Source organism: Cyprinodon tularosa, unplaced genomic scaffold (genome assembly GCF_016077235.1).
Source record: "Cyprinodon tularosa strain WSP-4 unplaced genomic scaffold, ASM1607723v1 ctg69, whole genome shotgun sequence".
NCBI classification, from domain to species: Eukaryota; Metazoa; Chordata; class Actinopteri; order Cyprinodontiformes; family Cyprinodontidae; genus Cyprinodon; species Cyprinodon tularosa.
In genome coordinates this window covers 1,105,254-1,119,855 of record NW_024039440.1, presented here as the reverse complement: position 1 = coordinate 1,119,855, position 14,602 = coordinate 1,105,254, and the positions used below count along the sequence as shown (strand labels likewise).

The 14,602-nt window shown below is 36.8% G+C and overlaps 1 protein-coding gene across 5 annotated transcripts in view; it reads right to left on the bottom strand.

Moving 5' to 3' along the window:
* LOC119771780 (arf-GAP with Rho-GAP domain, ANK repeat and PH domain-containing protein 1-like) overlaps window positions 1-14,602 on the bottom strand; it is an 88,196-nt gene that overhangs the window by 15,059 nt on the left and 58,535 nt on the right. For all 5 annotated transcript variants that reach the window (XM_038267913.1, XM_038267915.1, XM_038267914.1 and 2 more), the window contains 8 exons: window positions 11,155-11,329; window positions 10,645-10,779; window positions 10,349-10,484; window positions 9,166-9,268; window positions 8,521-8,713; window positions 8,395-8,440; window positions 7,984-8,147; window positions 1,451-1,663 (listed from right to left, as the gene is read on the bottom strand). In XM_038267913.1, the coding sequence (XP_038123841.1) occupies window positions 1,451-1,663; window positions 7,984-8,147; window positions 8,395-8,440; window positions 8,521-8,713; window positions 9,166-9,268; window positions 10,349-10,484; window positions 10,645-10,779; window positions 11,155-11,329 (1,165 nt within the window). The remainder of the gene's footprint in view (window positions 1-1,450; window positions 1,664-7,983; window positions 8,148-8,394; window positions 8,441-8,520; window positions 8,714-9,165; window positions 9,269-10,348; window positions 10,485-10,644; window positions 10,780-11,154; window positions 11,330-14,602) is intronic.

Here is a 14,602-nt window from a genome sequence, read left to right as displayed (position 1 = left end):
GAGTAAAAGGAGAGAAAGGAAAGAACTAAATAATGACATCTGGTAAGGCTGGTTTGCAAATGGCTTCACAAAATCAAATCTGATCTTATTTTATATGATAAAAATTCAAATAATGTTTCCAGATTTTTCTTTAAGGATTAAAAAAATTAAAATAAATTTTTTCCTTAAGCTCCATGAAATTTCATTCAATTACAATCGGTCCATCAAAATATGTCAAGCTTGGCACAGATTGGTTTACAGAGGGTAGTGTAAATGGGGTATATGTCTCTGTAATCCTTGGTCTTGGTTAATCGGGTCTTGAGTGCAACACTAGAGAAAAGTGTGGTGTACATTTCTATTCAGTCCTCTTTGACTCTAGACTTAATGAAATCCCCTTTAACTGCACATGCAGTTGTAAGTCTTTTGGGTTTTTCTCAAGTTTTGCACTGTTAAAATAGATAAAAAACAATCACAGTTCAGGCAAACCAGTAAGAGTGTCTTTGAAATTCAGTTTTTGCCAGTATGCTCAGCTGAATTTGATTCTGGGCCGTCCAATATATGAATATGCTTTAATCCAAACCATTCCAGCGTATGCTTGGTGGGAGGGATTACCTACGACTCAATAAGTCAATGCAATCAGCTGGTTTTCCTTAGATAGAAAACTGAAATAATCTGACTGTATGATCTGGTTGAATTGTCTCTGTAAAGTGTCTTGAGATGACATGTGCAGTGAATTAGCGTTATATAAATAAACTGGATTGAATTGAATCTCTGGATGTAGGATTAAAGCTGTTGTCCCGCTGGAAGGTTGACATCTAACTCCTGTCTCAAGAGTTTCCCAGTTATACTGTCTTCCCTTTAACTTAGTTCAGCTTCCATTTCCCTTCTAAATAAAACCACTCCAACCACATACAGTAATGCTTATACTGCAACGTTTTGCAGCAGAGATATAAGTAGAGGTTGATGTGCCATGCTAACTTACTGCCACACAGCAGCTTTGCATCCAAGCCAAAAACCTTCCTTTATAGACAGAATCTGCTGCTCTCCTTCGCTGCCACAGATCAAAACAAGTAGGGTCTTCACATTATGCTATTATTATTATGTTTTGTTAATGTTTTATTCAACATTTTAACATTAATTGATTTCCATTTGGTATCAATAAAGTTTTTTTTATTGAATTGAATTTTATTATCACGTTTGGTTCAAAAGTTGAAAACATTTGGAAACCATTGCCTTAAGAATGTGGCAAACTAGGAACAGGATTTCTCATGGTTTCCTTTCAACAATGTTTTTCTTCTAGTTGCTGTAATTCCTATCCTGTTGTCAGACAAAGATCAAAAAAGGCCTTTTACTTTCAATCACAATTTTGTTCAAGTTTCTGTTCTGTTCATAAAAAAAACCTAATTAACTAACACCATGTGAGCTGTTTGGTACCATTTTATCCTCACTTAGAGAGTTGTGTTAAACCTACCAGTGGCACCGAGCCAGTTAGAGCCATTCTCAGTTGTAAATAGCCCCTCCTCCAAGTCCCTGAAGAAGCGCTTGAGAGTGTTGGAAACGTCATCCACTTGATGCTCTCCTTCCTTCAGACGGAGGCTGCGAGCATCTTGGCGAAATCTTTCACATAAAGCTGCCACACGGGAGTTCACGCCGCTTTTTCGGTAAATCCCCTCTGAGGTCAAGCCTACAATAGAAATAAAAAATATATTGACATAAAATCCGACCAACATACGGTAAAGAACACTCATTAGATGTAAATTTCTATGTTTATTAGGAAGCTAATGCTTTTGTTTTGAAATAATAAAAATCTTAATTAACAGCAAATATTCCTCCACTGGTTCAGGCTTCAGATACGTAACTATAAACACTATGATAGACCAAAAGGTTTTTCATGTGTGGTAAAAAAAACCTAAGAGTAAACCTGCTCTGAATGTGAAGCATCTAAATGAGCTTTTATAAGGTGAGTGTGACCAGGAAGTTCTGGTAAGGCTGTGAGTAAGGCTGGGAGTACAAATATTTGTAGGTTCAATTGTCTTCAAAATCAATAAAAGTCAATTGATTCCATAAAACTGTGACATTCAAGCAGAATAAAAAAAAGAACAAAATCAAACTTTTGTTCAGCTTTTCTGAAAAGCCTTTCAGCAAATATCCAGGTATCTTTGTCAATTTTGGCCGCTCTGATGTTTTTATGCACCTGGAGGCTCATCCTCCTGAACACATTCCAAGTCAGATGTAAATCAGTGACCAACCATCATTTTCCTCAGATGTTGGAGTCTGTTGTTTGGTGTGAGCTGTGTACTAATAGACTATCTGAATCATGATGAAACTTCTTGTTTAACTTCTTTAGAATGAGTTGTAAGACAAAGTTATACAAGTTTAGGAACTGGAACAGCATTCCCCCCCCCCCCCCCCCCCCCAATGTTTAGGGATAGCTTTTCTCATTTTAATAAAGATGGCTTCCATCATACCTCTTTCAAACCATCTCTGTCCAAGATCTGAACATCATGATGGTCAAAGGCCTGTCCTTTGTCCTCTAACTGTGATCAAATAGGTGATTTTTTCCCCGAAGCTACTGTCTGTCGGGGTTATGGAGTTATCTAGTTTCCCTGATGTAGGAGTCTGAGCAGCACTAGACCACACAGAGAAGGCTGCTCAGCTTCAATCTGGGTTTTCTGTCCTTCGGTTTGAACCAGTTTTTATCTAAGGGTGTTGGGTTTGAAGTTAACTTTTATGTTGTGTTTAGAGAAAATCTTTATTAGTTTCTTATGTTTTTACATGATTCAAATAGCAAAAAGACACACAGGTTAAAAATGGCCTGGTCACTAATCTGCATCAGACTTGTGATTTGCTTAGAAAGATGGGCCTCAAGGTGCTTAAAAATATCAGTGCTGCATCTAGAGCACATAGAGAAAACAAGAAATGACATAAACTCCTTGATAGGCTTCAAAAGGTTTTCAGAAAAACTGAGGGGGAAAAAAATTTAGAACTTCCTTGTTAAATGCAAGGGTTTTTTCCACATTCATTTCTAATGGTTAAAAGCTGTTTCTCAGTCCGCTGCACTGCAAAAAATAGAAATCTCAATAAGTTATTTTTTCTTAAAATAAGTGTGTTTTTCCTTGATTTGAGGAGGTAAGTAAGACACTTTGCCAATGGAACAAGACAATTTCCTTTTAAAATAAGAAAAAACAATTTTATCTTCTTATTTCAAGTAAATATTATCTAACTATCTTATTTTAAGAGTGAAAATACTCATTCCATTGGCAAATCATCTTATTTACCTGCTCAAATTAAGGCTAAATATACTTAATTTAAGCAATTTTTTACTTATTTCTGGATTGTTTTTGCAGTGTGGCTACTGTTTTCCTTATCAGCAAAACAAACAAAGATTACTGTGAAAAACGTTAGCTACTACACCCACAACAACACATCATGAACATCTAGTCCAGTACCTCTGCTTTGTTGTTTGTTTAGTAAAAGCAGCTGTCATCAAATGCTAGTTTTAAACAAATCTGAGTGTTACTGTGTGAACAAATCTCTCTCTAAAATGAAGGACAGCAAATGTATTCCCTCTCATATAACCAGAGACAGAGTGTGTGTGGAAACAGGAACAAGCATGCAGCTCTAGATCACGCTGTAAAGGAAGACTGCATTAACTGAATCCACAGAAGAATAAGGAAACAGGATCCGTTTTCCCGGCAGGAGGGTGGGAGGAAGGCTTAGAGATGAGAGATAAAGTGGAGAACACAAAACAGAAGGAAAGAAAAGTTTAGAGGGAGAACGGAGAGAAATGGAGGTGGAACAGAGTCCCTTTGTTGTCGTCTGGTCCGTTGATCTCTCCCACAGCCTTAACCTTGGTTACAGTCACGAGTACACAGACACAGGTGGGGCTGTCTCAGAGAATGGTAGATTAGCACCACAGAAGTAGCATGCAGACCAGGAGTTATGCTGGAGAACATAGTACCGTCCACTGAGAATATTAGTTAATAAATGTAAGGCTTTAACTAATGTAATGTTTTTGGGGTTTTTTTTACTCTGAGAGCTCCTAACAAAACTCCTTGCAACTAATTTCCTTCAAAGTCAATGGATTAGGAAATGATTAGAAGCAACTAAGAGAACAATGCTAACGCTGGAGGAGGTGCAGGTTTCTACAGCCAGGAGTGATAATATGTCAACAGTAAGACCTTTGGTTAATGATTCACCTAATCTGAGGAACAAAAAGGAAGCCAGTTGTAGAAAAAAAACCAGATACAATCTTGATTAAAGTTTCCCATAAGCAATGCAGGGGTCAGAGCAGATATGTAGACAAAGCCAGCCTGATCAAATAAGGCCAAAACTGAGCTTAATGACCTACATGCAAAGCACTCCTGAGGACCCACTACACATTATTCTGGATATACCATCCCCATGGTAAAACAAGGTGATGGCAGCCACAGGCTGTGGGATGCAGGTCAGTGTTGATGGGAAGGTAAATTGAGCTAAATACAGGGCTGGAGGACAATCTGCTAAAAGAGGCTAAAAGAGTGGAAGAGACGATTCCATGATATCAAGTAAGCAGGCCTGAACCTAGAGCCAGAGCTAAATGTTTAGATCAATGAGAATGTCTAGCGATGTTTGAAAACTCAAAGTTTTTTAAACCTAAAACAGGGAAAATCTGACTTTTCCGGTTCACAAAGAGAGTTTATTCAGCATCTGTTTCAGTCACCATAGTAACATTCTCACCAGAGCTAACCTGGTTGAGAGCAGGTTTTCTTCAATAAACTCAGGAGTGTCCTCCGTCTCCGCTCTCCTTACAGCCAATCACGCTGTTATTAGGGGTGTGGAAAATAATCGTTTTGGGGATATATCGTGATATTCGGCTGCCCAATATAATATCGATCTTTCACTTCTTAGTATCGATTTTCAAAAAAAAATGGTTACACAAAACATTGATGGGAAAATGGGCTCCCTCTGCACCACCACTCTGGCAGAAAGCGCTGTGGAGCCCTTTAACTGTGCGTGCAGCACCAAATCTGTATTGGAGGCAGTCACAGTGGAAGAAAACCCCAAACAACATGGATAATAATACCTAATCAATATTTTCTGATGAAAATATACAGCACTTGCTGCTTTATCTCATCATTTGATTTTGATAGCTGGGGAAAATATGGCAATATATAGTGATACTGCAATATCGTGATAATATCGTATCGTGACCCAAGTATCGCGACAGGTATCGAATCGCAACACTCATGCCAATACTCACCTCTAGCTGTTATATTTTTTTATTTAGTACAATTTTTGCCATAGTTTTGTGCATAAAAAATAAATTTTATATATATATATATATATATATATATATATATATATATATATATATATATATATATATATATATATATATGTATATATATATGTATATATATTCACTTGGTCCGTTACAAACATTAGGTTTTAAAAACAAACATTGAACGTCCGTTTGACGAGGATCTTATTAAAGAATGATCTGCATTTTTTCACAGAGAATTATATATTTAGGGATATGATTCTACAACTCACTCCACAGTGCAGAAGATTACTTGTCTTTGGTTTGTTTAGTATGGGCGAGATGCATTTTATTTTTATTTATTCATATTTACAGTACATGAAGAACCACTGAAATTATTTTCAGATTGCACTTAAATAGATTCATTAATTCCATGTGGGAAAAGTAATTTCTTTTGGGGTAGGATTGGGATTCACTGAAGCCATTCTATTGGCCTGATAGTTGCTAATAACAACCATTTATTGAGATGATAACATCCGAAAAGCTGCTGCAAACAGCCACGTAGTATTTACCGTTTAAAAGAAGACTGAATCAACATGAGGAGGGACCCATGATGATCCACAGGTTCTATATATTAGAACATCTCCAGGTACTTAGAGATTCACTTCCAAACAGAAACCCCACATTCATATCTTCAGGTAACACAGAGTACATGTCAGACTTAATAATACTACTTAAGCGATAGTTTCAAGGTGTTGCTTTATTGTATATCTCGTACCATGTCTTTCGGTTGTGCTGTTCTTTTTTCATCTCGTTACAGGTGATGAAGCAGACTGAAAATGTTTTGTCATTGTCTCCTTTCTATCTCCTCTTTCTTTCATCTTTTCTCTTTTTTTTCTCTTTTTTCCTTTTTCTTCTTCTGTTTTTCTGCTCTATTTACATTGCAGTGTCCGTATAAACTGTAAAAGTCCCTGCATAATTATAATAAAGCAATTTATATGCATGAAACAAGTGGAGCAGTGTGGCAATTGCCATACTGCTCCACTTGTGAAAGTAAAATCTGTTGGGCTCTTTTTGGCATCAAGACAATTATTCTTATTGCCACATTGCCAGACGAACAAAATTTTTAGACTTCTTTTTCATCTGCTGCCAGAATATTTCACCTATATGGATACAATGATCTATTACCATTCAAGAAATAATTCCCTAATATTATCGCGGTCACAACAGACTATGGCAGGCCATTTTGATACATACTAGTTTTACTTATCTGAAAAAAACATTTTTTTCTATGTCTAAATGACTGTTTCAAACAAAACGACATTCTTCACATCTAGAATAAACATCCTGGATGTCTATAAATTAATTTCAGATCTCCAATAGTCCTAATATTACTGGTCAGCATTTGTTTTATTTTGACTATGTAGAAATTTATTTCAGATATTATAAATCTATATTCAGTCAAGCTGATAAATGTCAAAATGGCCACTTAATATGTGTAAACATTTCTAGATATATAAAACGTAATTCTTACCAGTATAATTTTGTTTTTGTTTTTTTTACTTTCTAAAATTCGTTTTCTGGCTAACAAAAAAAAAAAAAAATGCGATTTAAAAAATTTAATATTATAGGTCAGTCTAGGAGTGTGATTTTTATCAGCAAGAATCTTATTTTAGTGATCTACAAATGGAACAACAGAGAGGAGAGTGCTTTTAATAAATGTAAAGACGGCCTACCATAGTCCACTTCATATAAACTTAAGCATTAACTTGAACAACAATCTTCTCCTTCACCATTTTCTTCTTCTCTGCAGCTGTAGCGCTTTTTTCTTTTCTGCATTAAAATCTCTCATTACTGTTGTGAAACAGGCACTTCCTGTTGCCCATTGTAATGGTGACTTGTCGAATCGGTGCTCCACTGATAATGACTTTTCATAGTTGTTACGCACGTGCTAAACTCTGAGTGGTTCTTCTTGGAGTTGATTGAACTAATTTATAGCAGCCGTTGTGAAACCGAAAAATCTGAGTTCCAGACATTAGGCTAGATCAATTTAGAGTGGTGGATTTGAATCTGAGTTTGTTAAACCTGCGTCATGAAACAGACCAATGCTATGAAATCTGATCTATAATGAATTATTGTTTTCCAAGCATAAACATGCAGATTTATCTGACAATTCAGACCAATAGTTACCAGTATAGAAAGAAAGCTTCACAATAAAATTACAGCAGAAATCCACACCCAGTGCCCAGGTTTACCCAATTTGGACGGAGAATTAATTATAAGGGAGTTTATGGTTTAATCAGGGGGTTTGTCGCCTAAAAAGACTTTTGTTTCACCTGAAATATGTCCAACAGACACATAATTCTAGAGCTGCAAAGGTACATGTATCTACTGATTGGCAGTAAAAATTAAAATGGTTCCACTGTTTAATAGTATTTATACAAAGCAGCGCTTTACTCCAGGCTTCTTTTACAGCAGCAATCTTTTTTTTTTCAAAATAAAAAGGAATCAAGACTAAAAGTGTCTAGAAGGGGGATTTCTTTTTACATCTTTAAAGAAAAACCTTTTCAACTCTGACGGATATCATTGTTCCCTCCCTTGTCCTCATTATGTCACAACCCAGAATAGAGATGCTTGAAGTGTTAAAATGCCAGAATTTTTGGAGAACTTTATAATCAGAGATTTCTAGGGAACAAAGATGTAAAGAGATTCTTTCCAAACTCTTTTTCTAAACCAATGTGTGCAGACCATACATGTCTTACCGCACTGTGTGATGTAGTCGATGCAGCTCAGCACTATGACGGGTATATCTGTTTCTGTGAGCTGCTGCTGGCTCAGCGTGTCTCCTCCGCTCCCTGCAGCTGCCTGGATGGCGGCACACCAGCCAGCAAAGTCCAACTTCCTCTCTCCCTCAATGTACAGAGTCCTTCATAAAACAGAAAAAAACATGGAAAGAGGAGGACAAATACAGCTGAGTATAAAAAAAAACATTTTATTTGTTTCTCTAAATCTCTCACAAGGAGCTTGTTCTTATGGATGTATTTTTCAAGCTGCAGGAAATGGATATATTCAGACGTTTTTCTGCTTTATTCTGTATCCCTGCTTGCATGAAACAAAAGCAAAGCTACTTGAAGCTGCATATAAGCATAATAAATACAACACTGACACCTCACCTGCCTTTCTCCACAAGAACCAACACTTCATTGTCTTGTTGAATTGCTGTAAAATGGAGAAGAAAAGATTATCATTGCATCTCAGCAACATTGTTTGCTCCCTTTAGGGATTGCTGCCTTACTTACAGAGTTCGTTGAGTTTACGCAGGTGGATTTCCTCGCCCTTGTTTTTTTCCAGGTAGACGTGAAGAGTAGAGCCAGTCAGAGCGAACCAGCCCACCTTGGATTGCTGCAAATTCAAGCCGTCTTTACACTTCAGCCGTCCAATCCGCTCAAAGCTAAGCCTCAGCAAAGGCTCTGCGGAAGCTGGAATAAAGCTCTACAGACAGGAGAAAAAGAATTAGAGAGACATTGCATAACAAATGCCTTCTTTTTCCTTTATTTATTCAATAATGAAACTTTACATATACTGCTGTTAGACATACAAAGAGAACTGTGGCTGTTTATAAAAGGCAACAGTCTATCATTTGGCTGAACTCTTTAACATTGTTTTATTTCTGCTGGACCTCGTTGCTGAATTTATATGGCAAACTCTTTGGTGGTTTGATTTCTACATGAAATGTTTACTGGCTTTCAGCAGCTAACAGGAAGAAGTCAGAGGAAAAGAGATTTATTTCACAACATCATCATTAAATAATGTCAGCTCAAAAAAAAAAAAAAGCATGAAACAGGATTTTCCCCATTCAGCTCTAGCTTTTTTCCTTCTTGGCATCATTTGAATGTCTTCAATTTCTGCTTAATAATTTGTTTCCTTGATGGCAGATACGTTACCTTGGCGATACACTTGACCCACTCCTTGTGGCTGTCTGGATCATCAGTGCCAAACAGGTAAAGGCGGTCAGACTCTGAGTAGAGTTCAAAGGTAAACTCAAACCTGAAGGTTGGAAAGAGATCAAAATAAAGTGAAGCAAAACAATGCTGTAGAAAAATCACAGCAGACAGCCAACGTCTTTTTCCATACTCTTCTTGACTAAAATTTTTAATATTTATTGAAAAAACATAACTCTATAGTTCTATAATTAAACACTTTTTTGCGATTAGCTTCTGATTAGCATTAGTATTACAGGATATAATAGAAACTACAAAAAAATAGCTATTCATTAATGCATTAGTTTATCTATATTTACAGCTGAAACCATATATTTATATTCCTTACAGAAAAAGACACATTTTCTCATTTTTGTCTCCAATCAAATTAGCTTAAATGTTTTCGTTTAGTTAGGACTAGCAAAAATCGTTTCTATCAATTAAATGCCAAAATAACAACTACTTTTTTACTTTATTCAAATTCATCTGTTTAAAAACATTTTTTAGTATTTGGTAGCCTTTATATCATATAACTTTGGTCAAATGTTGTGTGATTTTCCGTTGACCAATTTCTCCTGAAAGAAAAGGGCTTGAAGGCTATTTTGTTCTCTTATACCTTTTTAGATTTGCAGGCGTATTTTCAAAAGGCTGAAATCAGGGCTTTGTGAAGGTCCACTCCAAAACACTGACTTTGTTGCCCCTAATTCACTTTGTAACTAATCTGTTAGATAAGGGTCCTTTGGGCCAAGTCTAATATTCTGGCCAATGCCAAAAAAACACACTTATTCTGAGAAAAATTGCCTTAGATTGAAATTTATTTTGCAATGTTCTACTGATATCTTGACTGACTTCTTTGGATTTCCCCTAATGTCAAACAAGGAAGCATTGTTTATGTGTTCACTAGCCTACTGTACATTCCTGGTATGCCTCTATTTAACTTAAAGAAAGCTGTGACATCCTCATATTGGCTTCACAAATAGCTTAAAGAAGTAGTAGTCTTAGAAAATGGTCATTTTGAATTTAAAGTAATAATTTCATTAAAATAATTTTCTTTTTGTTCGATATGCGTCTTTCTGTGCAGCGTATTTAAATATCCGGTTTGGACTGTATTCACAGCAGTAGCTGTAGCATAAGCATGTGTGGATACCCGTGTTTATCAGGCGCATCGACGGCCAAACAGACGATATCCGAATCCTTCAGCGTCCCGTTAGGGATCGCGTTCTTGTCACTTTCATAGTAGCTGAAGGTGCCGTCATTCAACGTGCACCAGCGGCGACTGAAGTCTAAGCAGAAGGAGAGAGATTTACAGAAGGTTATTTTTAACCTTTTCCTTTTTCAATTTGTTTGTAAAAGTTATTTGTTATTCAGTTTCATATATGCTAAATAAAATTCTAATGTATTATTTAGGACAGTTATTATTGTTTCTTGGATCTTTACACGCACCCTCTTTTACTTTGCGTTCGGTGACCGCCCGCCCCATGGACGCCGTTTTATGCAGAAATCCATTGTAAGACACAGTAGGTGGTGGTTGGTAATGTTCCAGATCCATACCCCCATCCACCTGTAGCTGGGGAAGCTCTAAAAACAAAAAGAAGAACAGAGAAGCCCAAAATGAGCAAGAATATATACTGATAAAGCTTTAAAGAAACTTCAAAGTTTGCCCCTGTTACAGATTATCTGCAGATTATTATATTGACCAAAACAAAACTATAGCTGTTACAAGAAGGACAAGGAAGTTTAAGATGCTGATATGATCATGAGGTATTTAAGAATGTTTATAGGGAATGTTAAAGATTGTTTATGCAGTGTTATCTGTATCTCTTATCTAACTCACTGACATGTAAAAGGCATGAATCAGGAAGAATATCAGCCTCTTCATGTCATGAACTTGGTATCCACTGCTTTTAGGTTTGCTCATCTTGTTGGTACACATGGAGGGAACAAATGCTGTACCTGTGTTGAGGTTATGTCGAAGTAGCTCGGCCTGCAGGGGCTGGGAGTGAGTGCTGGCCAGGGACTCGGGGGTTGGACAACTTGCCATGCCGGTTGAACAATTCACATCCGCGCCGCAGAAAATCAGGCTCAGCGTCTCCAACAAATCACTGCACTGCACATTTATGCAGAGGGCCTGGAGAGAGGGAGACACAGCAAAACACACAGAGACATCAGCCAAGGCGCACTTAGATTAAGACATCAAGAGAGAAATGACAGCATACTGCATTTTTTTTGCTATGAACACAAAGCATATTAAAGCTTGATTTCTCTCTTTTAGAAAGAGAAAGATAAAAACTATAGTTTAATAGGTATTCCGATACATGCACTGGGAGGCTTGACTCGAGTCAAATAACCTACATAAAAAACACTGCTCATGAGATAACTGAGAATCCCAACCTACATAATGGAGGTCCTAAAAGAATAAGATAAAAAAAAAAACTGAAAGATTTATTACCATGTGGGAAGAACAAAAACAGAAATTAACACATGTACCTATAGTCCTACAGTGATCAGGGGCATTTTAAAAATGATTTTTACTGAAACATAAGGAGATAAAAAGTTTATCTATGGTCAAACTACCTGCTCACTGAATGACTTCTAATGACGTTCAAGAATAAAAGAGGCTGAATAATAATTTTAAGCCCTGGATACTTGCTTTCCTATACATATTGACACACTTCTTATTGTTCGTTTATCATATAGAATGGCAGGAAGTTTTAGAATGTGGGAGCGTGGGAGAGTTCAACCAGGATGAATCCCCGTTGTAGAGTGGAGGTTTGCTCTTGTGTTTGCTTGAAGTAGTCAAGAGCTAGGGATTTGGATCTCTTTAGCCTATGACCCGGACAGAAACCCCAAAAAAGATGGGCATCAGCCATTAATCTCGAAATATATTATCTCAAAGTACTTAGTCTGAATTGTGCAATACATACAAAATAAAGCAATGCATTTTCTATAACATCACAAACAGGATATCCTAAATATTTGATATTTACATTCTGCTGTATTCTCTTTAATTCCATTGAATGCACTGAGATCCATTGTGTACTGAGATATTAGTGTTTTAAACCAACAATGGTGAAGCAAATGTTTATTCAAGAGGAGAAGCACAGAGGAAGCAATCTTTAATAGGAACTTATGCTAAATCATCAGGGGGAGGAGGGTTTCGAAACTTGAACTTTAACAACTGCTTTGGCTGCTGTAGTGGCTTACTGTCAACATGTGTTTAAAATTCTTAGGGCAAACACGATAGCAAAACACTGCAACAACATCTGTAGAGTAAAATACAAACAAAACCTCCAGAGAAAAAAGAAGACTGTGAGTATATAAAGGGTGGGTAATTTGGGTTACAATGGAAAAGACGATGTCAAGTTTCTTTTTTTTCCAGGAAGTTTCCCTCTGATTCATCCACTCGCACACAGATACACGCACATACGTCTGTCTCGGGTTAAACCCCAAATGCAATTTTGGATGTGACTGAGAAATTCCACAGGTTTCCACCAAAGACCAACACACAGACTGCCTCTCCTGTGTTTAGGCTCTGCTAAAAGCCCTGCACACCCACATCCAGACAAACAAACCAATTAACACAGATTAAAATTGCACAAGAAAAGCCTCCCAACACACACACAAACAAACTAAACACACACCCAGAAGACACAGAGAGAGACGGCAACTCTAAACAAAAGCTGCGGTCAAGCATCTGGAGACGAGCACATCCTCATGAGGATCAGCATGCTACGCACCACATTAGTGCGACAATAAAACTGCCAAACAGTGTCTGTAAATCAGGCTTTCTTAACGGTTCCTTCTGGGTTTTACAGCACTTACATTTGTCATTCCACTCTCTATGGGTAGATAACTGGCTCTGTTTATATACAGAGCCAATCAAAGACACAGTTTGGAGACACGTTTTCTGGCAAAGGTTACAGTTTGAGTGATAAAAAATGAAACAGAACAATAAAGAATAAGGAAAAACATAAAGTTAACCGTTAATAACACTGAGAACCTCAACCAGAGTTGAAGGAAGCAGTGAAGAGATCAGAGTTAAAGGTTTTATCAGACCTGGTTTAAATACTGTTATCAAAAAGCAAAGACACATGATTAGGCTACTGATCTGCTCAGAGTCATCTGGATCAATAACAATTCCTTTACGAGTGATGATCAGCTAAGGGTGTGTCACTTCCTCCCTTATATTATTAAATATTTCCATTATATCTTAGACAAGATGCTTCTTTGACCTCGTATGTCATGGAGATCATGAAAACGAAGCTATAATTCGCAACAGACTAAGCTTTGAACTTTGATTTATAGAAAACATTTTCCCAGTCCAAGAAAACGCAACGATTATAGAAACAAGCATGGGTTTGGGACGTTGGATTCCGTTCAGATTCGGTGCCTGTTTTTAATCATAAACAAAACTGTTGTTTGTTGGTCACATGATTAATATCAAAAATCAATGTATATTTAATGCAGAAATGCAACTCAGCCTTTCCCCACTAGATCACATCAGTAATGTTACATGGATAAAGAAATGTGAAAAGTGCAAAATATCAAAATTAACATTTCATAAAGAATAAGGCTGCAACAAAAATACAAGTGTTATGATGTCAAACGTGAAATTGTAAAACTCTCTAGTTGCTCAACCCAACTAATTATGCAGGTAAAACCTTCCATCTTAAGATTACAATGCACTCAGATGAGACTCATACTAACCCACAATGTTGTACTGTTATTTAATAACAATACAAGACCAACATGCAATTTAGTGAGACGTTTTTTTGGAAAGCTGTCAAACAAGCACATTTAAGCGATGTAAGGATAGGCCCTATAACAAGTGAGTTGGCAGTTTAAGCCCCCCACTCTGTCCATCTCTGTTGTTGTATCCTTGGGCAAGTCAGTTCACTTGCCTTGCCTTGCTTCTCTCAGTCGCTTCCCACTAGCAGGATGTGAATGAGTAAAGGTCTGAATTTAGTGCAAAGTGCTTTAGCCCTATAATGCCAAATGTATCGTATTTGATACATACGGTTTCTGAAATATTTTGCATCTGACACCTTTTGCATGATTTAATGGTAAATACTTTGCTCAAAATCCTATTGTACACAATCAGATATACCTGATAACAGCCAGTAGAAGTCTACACAAAATATTTTCTGTTTTGTTTTTTTCTTATATCAGGCTTTAAATGGTTAAGGTTCTTAGACTTGATAAAGGGCTTTACATGTACAGGCTATTAACTATCATTTATAAAAAAAAAGAATAAGGTTATTCTAAAATATTTTATAATTCACAGAAAACTACTAACATCTGATTGGCTGCATAGTGATACGGATTCTAGATTTTAAAAAATAGGCTCCACTTGTTTCTGCCTCTTCTGCACATGCATGGTGGGTTTGTCCCCTGGTGCTAC